Below are 19,289 nucleotides of genomic sequence, written 5' to 3'. Positions count from 1 at the left end.
GCTTATTTACTAGTTTTTACATACAAAATGTTTCTAAATTTGAAATACCTGATTGTGTTACATAGGCCTACGTTGTGACTTTGGCGCCGCGGAAAAAAATCTTGAAACACTAACCGCCGTGAAAGGAGAAAGTTTGGGTACCTCTGGGTTATGTCGTAGATGGCGTTACTCTCGGTGAAAAAGACACCAACTTCATTTTTCAAATTGGAGTAACTGACTTTTCTTATAGCAGGATCAAATAGTACGCAAGAAAATGTCACGGTAATTATAATCCATTAGAGATAGTCAGTTGTACCTTTGCTCCCATTTGAAAAAATGAAATTGGTTGCGACATAACCGACAGCACCACCTCACTACGGCGCCTTTCCAGCATCATATTATTCATATAATACATTTATTTTCGTAAGATATGTATTTTTCGAGTATTTCTCTCCCATACACACGAGGTCAAATTTGCCTGAAACACTGCGTATTACACACATTCTTATTCGATAAATTCACAATCCCACTCACTCACTGGCATAAATGTTGTCCATGAAGGAAGCAACGTCCGTTTCCAGGGCTAATGTTCCGACATTTTTTCCTCATAATTTAACTTCGATATGATTAAATTCAAAGTTAGAAAATGTGCATCAAACCAAAGTCATATCTACGTAAGAAGATTCCGTCCAGAGAGTACATAAAGCTTAGAACCCAATACAAAAATAGCTACGTGATGGCTACTTTAAAATTTTTAGACGTGTTACAATACTTTCGTGTTTTCCATGTTTGTTGTTGGCTATGGAAACGGACGTTGCTAGGGAACTTAAAATATGGGTTATTTTCAACCTGAAATCTATGGTGAGTTAGTGGTAATTATTTCAAAACATGAGCCTGAGAATTTAATACAGAGGTGAGGTAGGAATTTGTGTGGAATGACGGAAAACAATTATTTTTCAATATGTTTAAAAGTGTTGAAATGACAAGATAATTAATTTTGGTTTTCCAGTTTGGTGTCGCTGTTGAATCAGTTTTACAAAACATATAATTATTTTGATACTGACATTACTTACCCAGTTTATTAAGATAATAGATAAAAAACTATTTTGAGTATTTGTACAATATAAGAGCACGTACACACATAGCGTTGCGTAAGCGAATGTGCTCAGTTGTTTCCCTTCCTGCAATACTACATCCCGACATTTTCAAAGACATTACGAGCATTGAGGAACCCAATCTCCATCATGAGAGCGCACAAAACTTAGCCGAAGGTTACGTCGGCGAGCGCACAAGACGTGACTAAAGGCCACATCGAAAGTACGCGAGTTTGTTAAATATACATTTCGTTACACAAAACTAAGTTTTTGTAGTTTTAAGTGAACTTTATTAAATAGACAAATGGAAATTAAACCTACGCACATATTAAAATGGAATCCCGTCAGAAATAGAACTCTCGTCTTCCTGAACACTCTTTGTGTTTCCGGAACATCCTTATCTTCACCTTCTTTTGTGTTACACTCTTTTCACTCGCTGTTTCCTATCGTCTCTCTGAGCGAGTACTTTGAGTGCTGGACTCATGATCTCGCCACGGAAGGCCCCAGTTTTAGGTCTGGCGTGGGCATGGATGCCCTTTCATTCAATTTCATCTGATCATAACTGATTTCCATCGTCGCGATTAGTCTAAGTACAAAACGACGTAAACAAGAAATAACTTTTCTGTGTTATAGCCTCCTCTCTCTCTCTCTCTCTCTCTCTCTCTCTCTCTCTGTGTGTGTAGGGGGGGGTGCTATCGGGAAGGCCTATTATTATATGCTGAACAGACGAAGTAATATCATTTTCGGAAATGTTGTATTGAAGTTGCTAATTTGTGTTACCTTCTAATATTATGAAGTACACGACATACAAATACCACATATTTTTAATCTTCAGAGAATATTATTTTAACGGCATGTTCGTATTGAATACGGTAGCGAATTAGAAAAATATGGAAGTGAAAATGTAAATTTGCTTTATGCGTTGCATGAAATGGGACAAAAGTTGCAAACATTTTTTTAAAAAAATATAAATATATTCACTCATCTGTGTTAATAACGAAGTTTGAGAAATACTTGAAGTTTCTGTTCTGAGAATTATTTCGTAGCATTTGACAAATTCAAAATTTTCTTTTAACTCCCGTTTCTTCCTTTTCTTCTGCAGGGTACCTTCTGTTCAAGGACTTCTGCGAGACCTGTTTGGAAGAGCCGAACCCACAACTAAGGTTTCACGAAGAGGTAAGTGTTTTATTTGTGCGCAGGGTGTTCCAAAATGTTATGACTGATTTAGATATGTGCTCTATATTACAGCAAGCACGCGCTCCACGATTTCCACGCTACATGTTTTTGTCCAACTTTGGAAAAGCTGCATTTGTTCTTTTCCTGAAATAGACACGGTTGTTATCCCCAAGAATGCTTCCTGAGGTCATAAAATGGGGTGGGAAGGGGAGATTATTTCTCCGCTTTCGTGCACCGATCTCTCACCATGGCTGCAAGGTTGAATAATCTCGGGTGTTAGAACACAAAGGAATTGTCATCTTAAGTGAACGCTGTGGATTTTTCTATTTTCTCGTGATAAAAAAGGGGGAAGAACGATTAGAGGACAAATGAACCACTTCTTCGTCCACTTTCGTGAGAAATAATAACTATATAGGCTCAAATTTTCATGTCGTAAGGACCAAGCGAAGGTATATCGTGCTCTTGCAAGTCGAACAATGTATGTGGTAAGACTGCCAAGTAGTCCGCGAGGACTCGTATTTAAGTTGTAAATAGAAATTTGTATCTGCCAAGGTATGTTGTCTATAGTCCACTTAAGACCTTCTGTACTAGGGTTACGCTGAAGTCCTCAAAAGCAAATGTGGATGACTAGTCTTTCGGTACGGCGGAAGAGACAACCTGTTCTCTTAGTGAGAGAGAGTCGCTGCCTTGTTGGAGGGAGGGATCTTCAAGGGTTGAGGAGTTCACTCCCGGAATTCTGCGTGAATTTTTCTGCGTCGACGTGAAAAATTTCACCTTTTATTAATTCAAATCCCATTGAATTTTCAGGTATTTATAAATGCTCTGAGGTAATTTTTTCACAGTTTAGCCTTTATTTTTATCGATGAAGGAAAATAAAGCTGCGTGGAAAATAAAAGCGAATCTCTCAGTCAGTTTCCTTTGTTAGTGTCCTTTGCAGAACAATCTATCCAACGGACGGTGCCTGAAATGGTACCTCCACAAATGGCCGATTATAACACCATTAAGCCTTGTTTCCATGATATGAAAAACTCAATATGCTGACCAAACCAGAAACTTATTTTATTATAAAACATAAACTAAACGTAACGTTTCAACCTTCTAGCAAGGTCTTCTTCAGACTCTGCACCAAGTACAAATGATAAAGAGATAAAGAGTCCAACCACATTCTAGATGGAAGAAAATATGTTTAGCCTTTTAGGTGAACGTACAGTTGACAAGGGAAAGCCACCTGCTAGAATGTTCCAGAACAACTTTCTAATAGTCTGGAGGGGAGTATTTTTGTGTGTGTATATATCGTCCTGTTTTGTACCTTGTTACGTTTGTACTTGGTGCAGAATCTGAAGAAGTCCTTGATAGAAGGTTGAAACGTTACGTTTAGTTTATGTTTTATAATGAAATAAATTTCTGTTTCAAATGGCCGAGATCGTGAATCTGTGGAGCCTTCACATTCCCTTTGTTCCTTCAGTGTGCAATGGAATCTTCTCCTACCTTACACTGAGAAATAAATGTTAAAGTATTCACATTCTGACTGAGATAAACTGTAATAGTGGAAAGAGATTTTCACTGGTCAGGCAGGTTGCCGGGTTTCATCTGATACTCCGTGATGTCGAGCAGGCGAGTGACGTCTTCTGATAGCCTACATGATTTATCAGCTGGCAAAGGCTGAAGAATTGATATTAGTGCATCAGATGAGATAAGGAGATGATGCACAGGATCTTCTTTGATAGAAATTCGGGAGCTCTTGTGGGAATGTTCGCTCTATGATGGCTCGATGTCCTTGAGTCTTGCTTTTTGAGCCTCCTCGGAGAGCTGACGATTGGAAGAACAGCTGCAGCTATACCGTGCACCAAGATTTTGGGTACGCTAGTGGTCATATACCAGGGATATTCTGCTACAAGAAGTTTTCGCAGTTTCCAACGCATGTTCAACAATGCTGTGGAAGTTGTGACGTGACGCGACGAAAGTATATGCAAAATGACCTGCATCCTTTGATTAACACCTCGTTGATGCCTATGATTTCGGCTGACTTTTTTTTAGAATCTTGAAAGAATCTGCGTGCCGTGTTGCAATCACTAGAGGTACCACTCCAATCTTGTTAGATTTCTCAATGTCGATGCCCATGGAACACTTGAATTTCTTTACCTTGTCTTCTCTACGAGCCTGCCAACTCTTGAATTCGAGTCGATAGCATAACTTAGGGTGAATCGGTTCACATGGTGAATAGGGTCACTTTTGAAATTCTCTCTCCGTACACAATACCAAACGAACTGAAGGAAATGTTTCGATCTAACAGGAAGTTTAGAACTTCTAGTGTCTGTTGAACGTAGAAGTTAACAAAAAATAAATATTTTATTGGGACCTGACGAAAACTACAAATAATACTCGTTTTAAATGTAAGTAAACGAGGAAAACTGAGTTTTAAAAATTGCTTATGTGAATTTATTAGTGTTGTACTATACTAGATGTAAAGACCATTTGTGCACAACATGGTATTTAGTTGTTGTTGAAGAGATTACAAGATTTACCGCCATCTTTGTCGTTGATACAGTGTATCCAACTGATGAACAGAAAAATGTTGCACTTTTGAGTCAATAGGGTCAGGTCAACACATGATATGCCCATTTTCCCTGAAAGAGACTTCTAAGTTAATGTGTCTCCTACAAATGGGAAAGTATACCAAGAATCGTCAAATTCGTGGAATGAGGAGGACATGCAGATAGGGATTAAGGCATTTAGGGAAGGTTGGAACCAACGACATGCCGCAGAACTCTTTGGTATTCCTTATTCGTATCTGCAAAGAAGAATACAGAGTGAGCAGGACAAATCCCTGAGAAGAACGGCGGCAAGCTACTTTGACCGTGGAGCAGAAGGTGAACTGGTGTCGCAGTTTCTAAAATTATGTTCCTGTGGTTTTTACCTCGACCCCAGTGATGTGAGAAAGGTTGCTTTCGAATTTGTCAAGTCGCCCGCACGCTGATCATCATCATCATCATGTTCAGAGTCGGAAAACGCCATTGATGAAGTAAATAATACTGTTTGTGGGTTCTGTAATGTGAAGTACTAATCCAATACTGTGAAACTGGTTGATTGGGGACAGTGGAAAGTAAATCTAAAGATATTTATGACAGGGAATGTGTGTCTGCACAAGGGAGAATAAAAGTGTATTTGTAGAGGATGTGCGAGTAAAAGGTAAGGTCCTACACTCTAAACACAAGGTTTGTATTGGAAATTAAAGACTGATAATGCATATTTCAATGTTACGTAACTGACCCGTTTCACCCTAAGATGTGACCCGATTCACCCAAACTCTTAAGGGTGAATGGAATCAAATTATTACTGGAAATTATAGTTAAAGGATCGCTTTATTACCATATTCCAGATAATTATAATTTGAATGAAACTATGGGAAATATTTAGATAGTTTGATTGATAGTCCCGATTCACCCTAAGTTACCCTACAGCATGGGAAGCAAGTACTCAAACAGTCGGATATATGCATGTAGGATTGACAGTTCAAACAAAGCATCAATGTTTTTGATAGGCGTCATTGAGGCGCCACAAATGTATCACACCTGAGCAGAGGATGTAATAATTTGTGAAAAACTGTCAGATCTTCCCGAATGTCAGCTGTGGAGAGGTGTGTAGGACTGAGATGCTCCACTGTATTCCGATTCTGCTCGATTTACCTTGAATACTACGTTCTAAAGCAATTCTGTTTCAATGCATGCCTATTTGACAGTGTGAAGCCGTATGTAACTGACATTCATTTTATATTTCGTAACTGCGCATAGGGAAGAGTTGGTAAGCTGTTCTCAGTTCTCTGTTGGATGCATTTACAAGATCCACTGAACCATTCGGCATAAATATCTTCACTCCACCTCATCCCAGAAAATTTGAAAGCTGAATGGAATGCACAGGTCAGATAAAAACTGCAGCACATTTACCTGCTTGTACTGTATACCAATGCTCACAATTCAGTAAATCAATTCATACTCTACCCACAGAAAGTACATACCTAGACGATATGTAGAATATGTTCAACAGAAGCCGACACAGATAGTGTTCTGATACCATGGTGAAACTGTGTGCAAGACGCCTGTCAAATGTAATTTCGCAAACGTGTGCGTTTCACCCAAATTAAATCCTCGTTTACGTTAACACCGGAATGGAACTATTTGCGTTTTGAGGCAGCCCCGTCATTGGAACTAACTGTTTAAAGGCTATTATTTCAAGTAGGGACTTCGATTTTTTTCGCCCCCATTTTTTAAATTCTGGCCCACTGTACTGTACAAAGGCTTTGAAACGAATCACGGCTTTGTCCACAAATGACTCGTATGTTGGATCAGGATTGTTTGCACCTCGCTTGAGATTATAACTATGGAACTGATAACGTTTCGTTGGGTGTACGTAGGACGTCGGCGCGGGAACGTTGAACTCTGATCGATCACATGACGGAAGGCTCGATCGCACATCTCCATGTAGGCAGTCAATCTATGTAAATGCCGTGACGTTTGATCTCGTACTGTACGCCTTGGTTGATTGATTTACTTTATTTGACTTCTTCGCTTTTTCTACCACTTTTTGCCAATCGCGAAGATGAGGATGAATGGCGATAAGATGAAATGCCTGATACTAAGTTCACAAACTCACATGGACAGGACACGACACAAGCTCCACGGGGGTTTATACTGCTGTGAGTCCAGACTCCGGGACCTCTTTACTCTGCAAAATGCAACCCAGGGTGTACTTCGTAGAAGAGAGGTTGACGTTCGTAACATGCGGCAACCTAGCGTCGGAATGAACCATAGCGTGCCTTACCACCAAATGGATTTAATATGAGTTTGTTATTTACAGTTGCTTTTCTGCCACTCTTGGCTAATCGTGACGATAATTGCAACATCTCTTTCGTGGGTAAGTTAAGGTAAAGCTCCACGTTATGGGCGCCACTAGTGCAACGTCCGTCTAGTGCACTTCTTAAAATAAACTTATACCACGGCTACAGATATATCTTAATCTCAGGGGATAGGTTCTTTATTCGAGAATTCCAAATAAGAAAGCGTTTTTATAGCCAAGAGGCTATAGTTAAATGCGGATCTATATTCTGAAAACTGTACACAATACAGAGAAAATATATAGCGAAGCTTGTACATACATTTAAATATATATACAGGGTGTCGCAAAACTCTTTCAACAACGCTTGGGTGCTGGTAGATATTATAAAAACAAGTAACTTTTCCCTATAAAGTTTACCTCGAAAGCGCTTAGTTTCTGCGCTATAAGCGCTTAAAGTTATCCTGTACGTATGCAACCAACACAGCAAACGCTTGCTCTGACATAACTAGCAGGGGTGCGTGGCAGGGTTGCCACTAGCGTTCCTCGTTAAGGGAGACGACTTGAAAACAACAACTTGGTAGTCTTCCCTGAGCAAAATCCAAAACATTAATGGTACTTGCGATGTTGTAAGAAGCATTGACAGTATTTATAAACTGACCAAGACAAATAATGGGCAGACTGAAATTCAAGATTACTCATTCTAAAATATCTCCATAATTGATTGATTTGGTTTATTTTAATTCGCTTTTCTGCCACCTTTGGCTAATCGCGAAGATGAGGATGATATGATGAAATAACAAATGACACCAATGTCTAGACCAGGATTTAAAACCGAGACACCTGGCGCCGTAGCGAGCTGTGCTAACCACATCACCACGGAGTGTTTCGTGTATCATGCAATATAAACAATTGCAAGGAACACGTGAGATAGAGGAAATCCACGAACGAACAAATGTAAGCATGATGTGTTTGCTGCCTCGTTTCGAACAAGCAGATTGTAATGTTATTACAATTTATTTATTAGAAAATTGTGAACTAGCGCTATTGCAATTGAGTTCGTTATAAAAAGCAGGCTGAAAAGAAAGAAAAATCTCCGGCAGACGAATATTCTTGAGCCACTTCGGTGACTGAGTACGTTTAATGATCAACACATGATCTCTCTACCGAATGTTCATGTCACTGGATCTTTTGTCCTCGTATTTACTATTTGCCCGAAAGTGCAGGAAAATTACGTACAATGAGAATAATATAAATTCACAAGAATTATTCCGGAAATTCATCTAGATGTCAGAATCTCGCTCGTTTGCTACAAACGTTGTTTCCAGGGTGAACTAAAAGTTGACATTTTGGTGCCTTCCGAAAATATTACTCTTACATTTCAATGTTAATATCAAGTTACTACAATGAATGATAAATATGTACAATTTATGACGTGTACTCAATGGTTTCCTTTTGATTATTTTTTTTCACGTTCCATGATAAGAATGCAAAGCAAAGACACAAAAGGAGAAAACTAATTCGCACACATGAAGAAAGTGTAAATCACGAGGATTTCTCTTGATGTACCAATATCAAACGATATCGTGAAGTGCAGAACAAACTAGTACAGGCAGTAAGTATGCACCGAACTCAATGTAATTCCTTTCAATGAAATATTAATTTCTTCCTACAACTTCTTTAATAGAGCTTTCAAGATTAACCAGTTTGAGTGGAGAGAAAGAGATAGAGAGAGATATATATATATATATATAGAGAGAGAGAGAGGGGTGGGAGATTTTTTAATTCGCATGTTCCTAGTATTGCAAATAATCGTTGGAATTTTCTTGATACAATTTTTAAAACACATAATTTTTCTTACATGCATATCAGTTGTCAGTAAAATTTATAGGTTGCCACTGTTTTCTAAAATAAGCTAGGGATCTTGGGTTCGAATCCCGGCTTGGGCATGTATGTTTGTGAGTGTCCATTCATCAATTTATTCATATCATCATCACTCATCACCATCTTCGTAAATTAGCCAAAAGTGGCACAAACAGCTAAGTAAAATAAAGCAAATCAATCAAGCAATGAATCAGTCAATCATTAAATTAAAAGAGCCTTGCAATTATTTCCTTTTGAGACAAACACGATTAGCAATAACGCTAGCACAGATAGGAATAATTTTCAAATAAATTGTAATAACCCGGGTTCGAGTCCTGGTCGTCACGTGTTCCTTGCAATTGTTGATGTTGCATGATACACGAAACACTCCGTGGTGATGTGGTTAACACAGCTCGCTACGGTGCCAGGTGTCTCGGGTTTAAATCCTGGTCTAGACATTGGTGTCATTTGTTATTTCATCATATCATCCTCATCTTCGCGATTAGCCAAAGGTGGCAGAAAAGCGAATTAAAATAAACCAAATCAATCAATTATGGAGATATTTTAGAATGAGTAATCTTGAATTTCAGTCTGCCCATTATTTGTCTTGGTCAGTTTATAAATACTGTCAATGCTTCTTACAACATCGCAAGTACCATTAATGTTTTGGATTTTGCTCAGGGAAGACTACCAAGTTGTTGTTTTCAAGTCGTCTCCCTTAACGAGGAACGCTAGTGGCAACCTTGCCACGCACCCCTGGTAGATATGTCAGAGCAAGCGTTTGCTGTGTTGGGTTGCATAAGTACAGGATAGACTTTAAGCGCTTATAGCGCAGAAACTAAGCGCCTTCGAGGTAAACTTTATAGGGAAAAGTTACTTGTTTTTGTGATATCTACCAGCACCCAAGCGTTGTTGAAAGACTTTTGCGACACCCTGTGTATATATATGCTGATTCCAAATTTACGTCGGTTATATTCTTCTTATAAATATATGTATAATTGAAAGGAAATCATCTTCTTCTTTTCTTCCTTCTATTTTGGTAAAAGGCTTCTTCTTCCTTCCTATCTTTGATTTGGGAAAAGGCTTCCTCTTCTTTTCTATCTTTGATTAGGGAAAAGGCTTCCTCTTCTTTTTTCCTTCTATTTTTGGAAAAGGCTTATTCTTCTTTTCTTTCTTCTAATTTATTGTCTTTCCTTTTAAAGCGTAATCTTATTTATTACATATATGTGCTCGTTTTCCCCGCTTTTTTGGCATTATACAAACGACACAAGCTATACTTATAGAAAGAATAGGGGCGTCTAAAATGACAGTAGCGCCACCTCCTATGTAACGACCAAAAGGGGAATAGCTCAGGATCGCTAACAGCAAGCGCTGCCTATGGCCCAGTGGTGCGTCTAATAAGGAGCGCAACCGTAAGTACTTCGGGGCGTCTAATTGAACACAGCACCACCGAGGGACGGACAAACAAAAAGCTGACGATGTTCTCCTCGTCAGAGGTATTAAATCAAATTTTGATCACTAGGATCAAAAAGGGAATACATTTCTGAATTCATTTGCTCACTTATTAACTTTCTTAATTGTTTCATATACGAGCATATTCTTAATTTATCTTAATTGGCTATTTACAACATTTTATTCACTCCTTCTATAATTTTTATACTCTTCCTTTATGTATTTTTCATTTACTATAATATATATAATCGCTCTTCTCCGCTCCTAGTTTCTACAATGAACTCCGCTCTTCTTTATATGACGCGCTGCCATCTATCGTTGCTCTCGGGAAACAGTTCTTCCTTGCATTTTTCATTGTGTCGTCGGAACTGGCACGTGACATGATGAACTGCTAAAATTGATAAACACACAAAGAACACCGTGCCCAGGCCAGGCTAGCTTGTGGAGAGTGGTTGCGTATTCATTCACAATAAAAATGAGTTTTTCGACGGTTAGTGGCGTCAAACAGAAAACCGTTATCAAGAGCTGTTTACCTTAATGACCTCCATACGTTTCAAAAGTTTGGGCGGTAACATGCTGTATATGTTGTTCGAGACTGGAGGGCAGGGCCTCCCTGATGGTGCAGTATCGTCGCCTTGTAATGAAGGGGTCACGGGTTCGATATCCGGCGGAGGCACATAGTGGTTCGGATCCCACTTTAAGCTGTAGGTGCTGTCCCAATTATCAAAGTCAAGACTCAAACCTAGTTCCGATATCATCGCAATAGAGTGACGTAGGTATATACGTCATATGACGTAACTGCATAACACAATAACAACAATAATGAAGTCTATACAGTTTACAACCTTTCAAATTAAAACCAAGTGCGACAAAATCAATTTCCAATTGAGGTTCATAACGTCCATACAATTTCTCCCCGTGCGCTTCCAGCGAAAAGTAGCCATTTTGTTTAATGTCGCTAAATACTGCGCTGACGGCAACGAGGTGCCAATTACAGCCCTCCCGCTCCATTATCATTAACACGCGAATTAGTGGGATGGGAAGGCGTCGGCAATCTAGTTAATGCGTATCTAATTGAAGTCGACAGTTAATCGCGGTTAACTCTGTGCTGCTACGCGACGCCAGTTAGTGTGCATTGTGTTGGATCATGCGAAGGCACTGCTTTCGGTTTCGTTCTGTCGGCGTGTTTCTTTGGCGAAGGGCGGTGTGGTGTTATCTGCGAAGAATACGGACCAAAAGAGCCTCGAGGGCCGGAGCGCTGTGTCACCAACACTTTGTCCGGAGACAGACAAAAGCAAGGCTTGGATTAACATGAACTAAATTTTAGTTACAAATTCTAGGCGTGTTTCGCTGTCTCGTACTCCTGTCTTGGGGGTTTAAGTCACGACATTTTCTTTTGTTACAATAAAAATGGTTGTATATACTGTATTTGCCGGTGTTTAAACGCACCCCATTTTTGAGGAAAAAGATTTATCACTGAATGTATAATTAATTTACAATATTTCAAATACACCGTGTCCCAAAAGTCCGGTAACACTTTTATTAATTCATTATACAAAAACTACAAGTGATATAGCTTTCGTGTATATGTCACATGAAAGAGTATCTCAAATGGTTTTTTTTAATGTATGAGTTCACAATGCCTCGATATGGGAACCATGTGTAACACAACATATGTCTACACGGTAATCAAATTCTTGCCATACTTTTTGGAGCATATCTCTGGCAAGATTGATTACCGTGTAGACATATGTCGTGTTACACATGGTTCCCATATCGAGGCATTGTGAACTCATACATTTAAAAAAAAACATTTGAGATACTCTTTCATATGACATATACACGAAAGCTATATCACTTGTAGTTTTTGTATAATGAATTAATAAAAGTGTTACCGTACTTTTGGGACACGGTGTATACAGGGCGATTCAGAATTCCTATTACACACTTCTAGGGGTTCTAGAGGGGACTTAGTAGATGAAGTTTTGATAAGGAACCCATGTCCGGAAACGTAGAGTTTTGGTACTACACAGATGACAAGATCACATAATTTCACATCTCCCGCTTTACCTGCGTCACTACGAGAGCTGCTCGATGTGGCGACCCTGAAGTTCGTTGCAAACAGTGTACCTCCGAAGGGTGTTTGCATACACACGCTAAAAAATACCTGGTGTGTGCTGAATCGTGTCTACTGCAGCCAAAACTCGTGCAACCAGGTCTCCCTCCGACACTACAGGAGTCTCATAAACAAGACTCTTCATGTTGCCCCATACAAAAATGTCAAGAGGAGTTAGATTCGGCGTTCGTGGTGGCCAAGGAGATGGTCCACCGCGACCTATACACCTGTCCCCGAATGTCTGTGCGAAAAGTCTGCTGGTGCGCCATCATGTTGGAACCACGTGTGCTGTATAAACGTATTTTAAACAGAGGATATTGGAAGCAGCACACGTGACATCAGGTGACTGAAGACGTCGCCCTCCGTGAATGTGGGTTGTCTATCGTGAAGCGGGAGATGTGATCTTGCCATCTGTGTAGTACCAAAACGGTAGGTTTCCGGACATGGGTTCCTTATGGAAACGTGATACTAAGTCCCTTCTACAACCCCTAGAAGTGTGTAATAGGAAATCTGAATCACCCTATAAAGTAATATGTAGGTGTACTCTCAACAAATAACTTTTTTAATCTAACTAGGAGAGAATTCAGTTTAATCTTCTTCGTCACACACCGCAATGAATCAAGAAAAAAATCGTCTAACTCAGAACAGATAAAGTGTCCAGAAATGAAGATAATCAAAAACTGAGTATCGGCATAAGACGCAGCCTGTTTTTCAGACCTATTTTTAAGGGAACATTGTGCGTCTTATACGCCGGCAAATCGGAACATTGGTAAGTTTTGATTAATTATTTAAGGGGGTTCTAAAGCCATGTTAAAGCATAGGCCCAAATTTCAATGGATGAGCGTACAAGTAATATAGATTCGGTAAGGAAGAAACTTTCCGATATAAAAGATTGTTTTATTCAGTAGAACATGTGAACCTTATAATTTTGTTACGATTAATGATATTTAAGTAAATAACAGAAAATAAAAGGTCTCCGTCATGTTCAAACTTCTGCGTACAGATGGCGCTGAAGTGGTAGTTTTGTCAATACCGGTGCATTTTTTTTCTTTTATGACTAGTATGGAAGATTTCGTGGTGAAACAAAGATCACATGTTCTTCCCGCAAGCATCTGAAATACTATGTGAAAAACTGAAAACATTTCGTACCTTCAGAGAGTAGTGCTTATCATTAAAATTTTTGAAGTGGCGTTTCGTCGCAATATACTCCGTGGTGCAGATTTTAGCCAACACTGTTGCCGAGATTTCACGCCGTGTTTTCTAAAGATATGATCAATACAAATCCTTCAAAATCGTGAAAGTTAAACCAAGTTACCAGAGAATAACGAATCCAGTACATGTTGGAAGAAGGAAACATCGGAAAAAACTGAAAGGTAAGTCTTATATTTAAATGCTTGTTGCTTAATCCATCAAAAGTAAAACGTTTGTAATATGCAAGAGTCATGCAGAATGTATGATTTATTTATATGTTGAGGATATAATTTCTGTGAGAATATCGCTTCAACGTCTCAACCTTTACAACGCAGCATGCATTTTTCCTTATAAACGAAGTTCATAATTCTTTGCAATTGTAAAATCAGAAGAGAATGTTATATTAAATTAGGCGTAATGCAGATATTACAGTTTTGTGATTATTACTAGAGTATGAAATACCTTGATATAGATTATATTCTGGCATTAAATCGTTATTGCACAAAATGCTCTACTATCGTTCCTGGGAGATTATTTTCGTATTTCACTGGTGCTATTCAAATGTACGTACATCGCAATTTCTATTACGAATCAGTCGTTCATTATAGTTTCACTTTGCCCTTGTACAACGTTGGAACGAGTCGTTTCTGACCTGTTTTGAACAAGATTTTTCTCTTTTAGGTTTCTGAAACTTGAACACAGTTCATAAAGCTCGCAAATGTTAAATGCAATAAGTAGGTTAAGCTGTTAGGTTGGATTGGAATAGATTTAATGTGAGATCCCCGAATTTTGTGCAAGTTCTGGACAACGTTCTGTTAGCTTCTTTCACAGAATCAGATCAGAAAACCGGTTTCGTAAGCTGTATAAAACACTTCGGTTTTCTCGTTCTTTCATAATTTTGAACGCCTTGTAATGGTAGTGCAGCATTTCCAATAAGTTCAAGCTTTATGTATTTAAAGTGTAAAAGTACACCCTAACAGCTAAAAGAGTAAAGTCCTAACAGTCTACCAAACAATAGTTTGCGTGTTTACCGAGAATTTACAAATTAGTATAGATTAGTAAAGATTAGAAGTTCACATATTTTACAAGTGCAAGGCCAATCATTTATTTGTGGGTAAGATTGAGTGATTTTCAGAGAAATCATAATTTGTCCAGATTATGTTACGAATATTTGATTCAATAACCTACTGTAGTCCAGGTCATATTAATAGGCGTGCGCACGGGAGGGAGGGGGGGAGGCTCACGGTCGTTCGCAGATTTTTTCCACATAGGGACAAGCAAGATATTTTTCCGTGGGGCATATTACCCCGATAATAGTGCTGCCCCCTCAAAAACACCACTTGAATTTGAAATTATCGCATACTTGCATCCCTCCATTACATAATAATTAATGTAAATTACTATGACTGAAATCAAATTATACGTGTGAAATATATAGTACTTTTAGGTTGATATTCGTTTTCGAAGAAGGAGGTGTGGTAATCCTTGCCCCCCCTTCTAGACGTTCCATGCCCCTACATTATTTATACTTTCAACTAGAAATTTAGTGTAGAGGAATCTTATGACTTATTAAACGATATTATTTTAGAAAATGAAGTATTTCAAGCCGATGAAAATTCAAAGCAACTACGGGGAAGGGGTTGCAGTGGGGCAACCACAGGGGGGCAGAGGGGCATTGCCATATCACAACCTTGGACGGAAATCAATTCTAGGAGGGCAAACATTGAAGTAAGAGAAAGTAAAACTAGCAGAAATTAAGAGTAGAAGGACAATAGGATACTCAAAATGGAATTAGTTTTCACGTCTTTCTATCATCATTTTTTCCAGGCGACCAGGAGCACTTGTTGGGTGGCACAGAGGAGCAATTGCCCCCTGGACTTCAAATTTTATATACATGTACAAACAAAAATACATTTCGTAAAATTTTCTTGCTCGGTTTGCTCGCAATATCTGCTTTTCTTACAATCTTGTCAAGTTCATAGTCATAGCGAGGGTATGGGGGGGGGGGGGGTTGTCCCTGGACGCTGAACAATCTGAATGAGAAAAATTGTAAAACAGAACGCCATGGCGTCCCATGATTTTTTTGCGCCATATTAAATCAATACAGTTTTCACTTTGCAAAGATTTGGATCGTGAAATTTTCTTGCTCGCTTCGCTCGCAATTTGTTTTCTGTAGTGCATTGTAAATTACCAGAGATAGTGTAAGAACAATTAAGTACTTCAGACAGTAGCTCCTGTAACAGCTTGGTTTGGAGGAAAAGTAGCGCGCATATTTCACAGACAATTTATAACATTTTTGCTATTGGTTTGTTATGGGGCGGATGAATTGATTATGTAGTGTATATAAATAATATGTCATATACACACCCGTCAATGCAATACAACTAAAACAGTGAGATAAAGTGAAGTTTTTTCTTTCCCGACTAAACTTTCAAGGCTTTTGCCCCCCCCCCCCAATCAGAGGGTCTGCGCACGCCTATGGTCATATTTAACATGCACTGTAAAGATAGATCTGAGTCACTGAAGTAAGCTAATACCGTGAATCAAACCTTTTATAATTCTGTTATAAAAGGAAAACTTCGTTAACCATTATGGTGCAGTTTAGATCAATTATATTCACATCCACTTACACAACATCTATAAGTAGTTTTCATTTTCTTATTAACTCAACTTGTCTGTGGTTGTAACAATGTAATGAAAATTATTTTTTTCATCTTTGTTAAGTTCATAGTCTCATACACCATATTAACAATATTTTTATTTGCTCCTTTTGCAGATGAACATTTGAGAATCTATTTGATGTGACTTCTAAGAATACCTTGAAATTTGTAAAAAAGGTCAACAGATTTGACTAACAATGGCAACCCAATACCGTGGAAGTTTGTGGATATGCTTCTATGGAATAAAACTCGTCTGTGTGGATTGTTTGAACTGTACACAATTTGCACATACATGGTTGGATGGTGATGGTTTACAAGATATCAAGAGTCCAAAATATACTCAAGAAATGATGTTGCAAGACTTCTTAATATCTGGTTGCAAGTAGTCAGCAATTGGGAACGGTATATTTGAGAAACTGAAAATAATGGGAATGGTATAACTTCTTTGTCTTGTCTGTCAAGTTCTAGGACACATTCCTTGAAATTTTTGCTAGTTCCAATTTTGAAGGGTAGATATTTGCCCAAAATCTTAGGATATTCATTGCTTTCTGAATGGGATGATGATTTCAAGACAGCAAGAAGCATACGCATCTATGAGAGGACGACATAATGTTTTGCAGAATGGGCAAGAAGGAGAATGAAGTTACATTGAAAGAAAAATGTTAATGTGAATTTATACGTATATCCCGAATATATAGTTTTAGTAGTCCCATCATGCAATGATTTTTGAATGATTTGAATTTTATTCTAATGGTAATTATTACCATATTGTATCTTAGAAAACTTCTCTCACAATTCTTATCTGAGTATCTTATCTAAGATATCGACAGTTTTTGGAAAGTTACTTTTCAAAAGTAATTCAAAGTTAATCACTTGAGAAATTAATTCAGTTATAATTATTGTAGCTTTAAAATGTATCTAATTTAGTTACTATTACAATTACTTTATTCTAGATTAGTTATATCTTGTAAGATATGGTTCAGTACATGAAATGCAAGTGCACTATTCATTTCATCACAGATGAACACCAACAACTTAGCATTAAGTTCATATATAATTGAGGACTAAAAGTGGTAAACGTTGTAAGTGCCAAAAGCGAAAGTGTTGGGAAATCGCATCTTTCTGCACACCAGCCCGTACGAACGTGCACACTAGTGACCTCTTTACACGCCCTTTGAACTACTTAAGAGGGCTACCAGTCACATTTCACATTTACCACATTATAAAGCATGGCACATTTCACAGTTTAACGTGGAAAATGGTGTTTGAATTATTGTGGCACTTACAGCGTTTACCAATTTTAGTCTTCAATTATAACTGCTGGTGTCCATGTTGGAGTGGTTAGAACAGCGCGTTACGACGCTAGGAGTCTCTGGTTCGAATCCCGGCATGGGTATGCTTTGTATGTGATCCTTCATAAGTTTCATCATTTCTCATCTTTGCGATTAGACAAAAATGGCAGAAAAGCGTAGTAAAATAAACTAAATCAATCAACCACATAATTATAACTAAGTTAATATATTTTAGATGTAAATACAGAGGTAATAAAATCCACATCTTTTACTTAAAGATGAAGAAATAATATTTTATTGTATTTTTGTTGAGCAAACAATATATTATTCAGAATTACTGTTGAACTGTGGTATACCAATGAGGATTGTTGGGAGATTATATAGCCTTATGTTGAAATTATTCTAATTAAAATACACTTGGAATAGATACATCCTGGTTCTTGGCAATAAATAAGATTGTTCTCATGGTCTCACGATTTCAATAACCACTAATTCATCCATTCTTTCAGGCGAGGATATGATTCAACAAATTGTATAAATGGAACAGAAGAAAATTCCTTTCTATGCGAAAAAATAGTAATTGTACACTTCTGTTCACATCAATTGGTACATACTTCAACTGTTCGACCCTATAAAGAGTGACACTTTATGTGAACAGTGTACAACTAACTTTGAACTTAGTTGCTTGTTAGGTGGAAAAATAACTGAATTTCAGGTACTCATTTCATAAAGTAAGTAGTTTACAGTTAATGTTACTCAAAAATGTTACTGTTACTTCCAAAGACAGCTGCAGAACAAACCAGTATAATTCGTGAAGAACTGTGAAACAGGACTTTGGACATTGTGCGGAGGCAACATGTGTAAAATTATACTTAAGTATTTTGAAACGAACAAACGATCACTCTGCTGCTCGTTTACCTTTATTCCCGGTTTTCAAATAAAGGCCTCCCCGATGGCGTGGTGGTAAAGTCGTCGCCTTGTAGCTACTCAAGAGGTTCGATACATGGTGGAGGCGCATTGCACAGTGGTTCGGATCCCACTTTAAACGGTAGGTCCAGTCCTGATTAGCCTTTCTGTGCGTAAAAATGACTTAAAACATAAATTTAAGTTTTTCAAATAAATAATTTTCTTAAAGAATAGTAATTTGGGCTTTAATTTCCATTGTAACACTGTTAAGCTTTGTTTTCATGTCATTAAAATGTTGACGAAGGAAAGCTTTTATAGTATAAAAAAATATACATAAAAACGTAACGTTTCCACCCTCTAACAGGATCTTCTTCAGACGAATATTCACAATTGACAATAAGCACAGATTATTTGGTCTTATCGTCATCCTGAGAAAATGGAACACTTTTTTGTATCAATTGGAATTCTGCAAGAAAAATACATTAGGACACTGAAATTTACGGCCTTGTGGAAAAATTAACATTAATACTTTTAAGCATTTTTCAACAATGTTTATAATTGAAAAAATTGAAAATGTGTTTTATCTTTAATTTCATTTTACTAATAGAGGGTGCGGAAAATAATATCTTGCAAATGACATTTCAACAATGAAAGCACGGTGCGTTGAATACGTTCTACTCAAGAATATTTTGAACGGTCGCTCCATACACAAGAAAAGAACTTCGCTGGA

General features: G+C 37.9%; 1 protein-coding gene across 1 annotated transcript in view; it reads left to right on the top strand.

The window, feature by feature from the left end:
- Positions 1 to 19,289, top strand: part of Gprk1 (G protein-coupled receptor kinase 1) — a 292,624-nt gene that overhangs the window by 85,926 nt on the left and 187,409 nt on the right. The window contains exon 3 of the mRNA XM_083123371.1: positions 2,176 to 2,249. Within this exon, the coding sequence (XP_082979497.1) occupies positions 2,176 to 2,249 (74 nt within the window). The remainder of the gene's footprint in view (positions 1 to 2,175; positions 2,250 to 19,289) is intronic.

Source organism: Lepisma saccharinum, chromosome 6, assembly GCF_977018435.1.
Source record: "Lepisma saccharinum chromosome 6, izLepSacc3.1, whole genome shotgun sequence".
NCBI classification, from domain to species: domain Eukaryota; kingdom Metazoa; phylum Arthropoda; class Insecta; order Zygentoma; family Lepismatidae; genus Lepisma; species Lepisma saccharinum.
The sequence above is the reverse complement of the archived record's forward strand: the minus strand, read 5'-3'. Positions and strand labels throughout refer to the sequence as shown.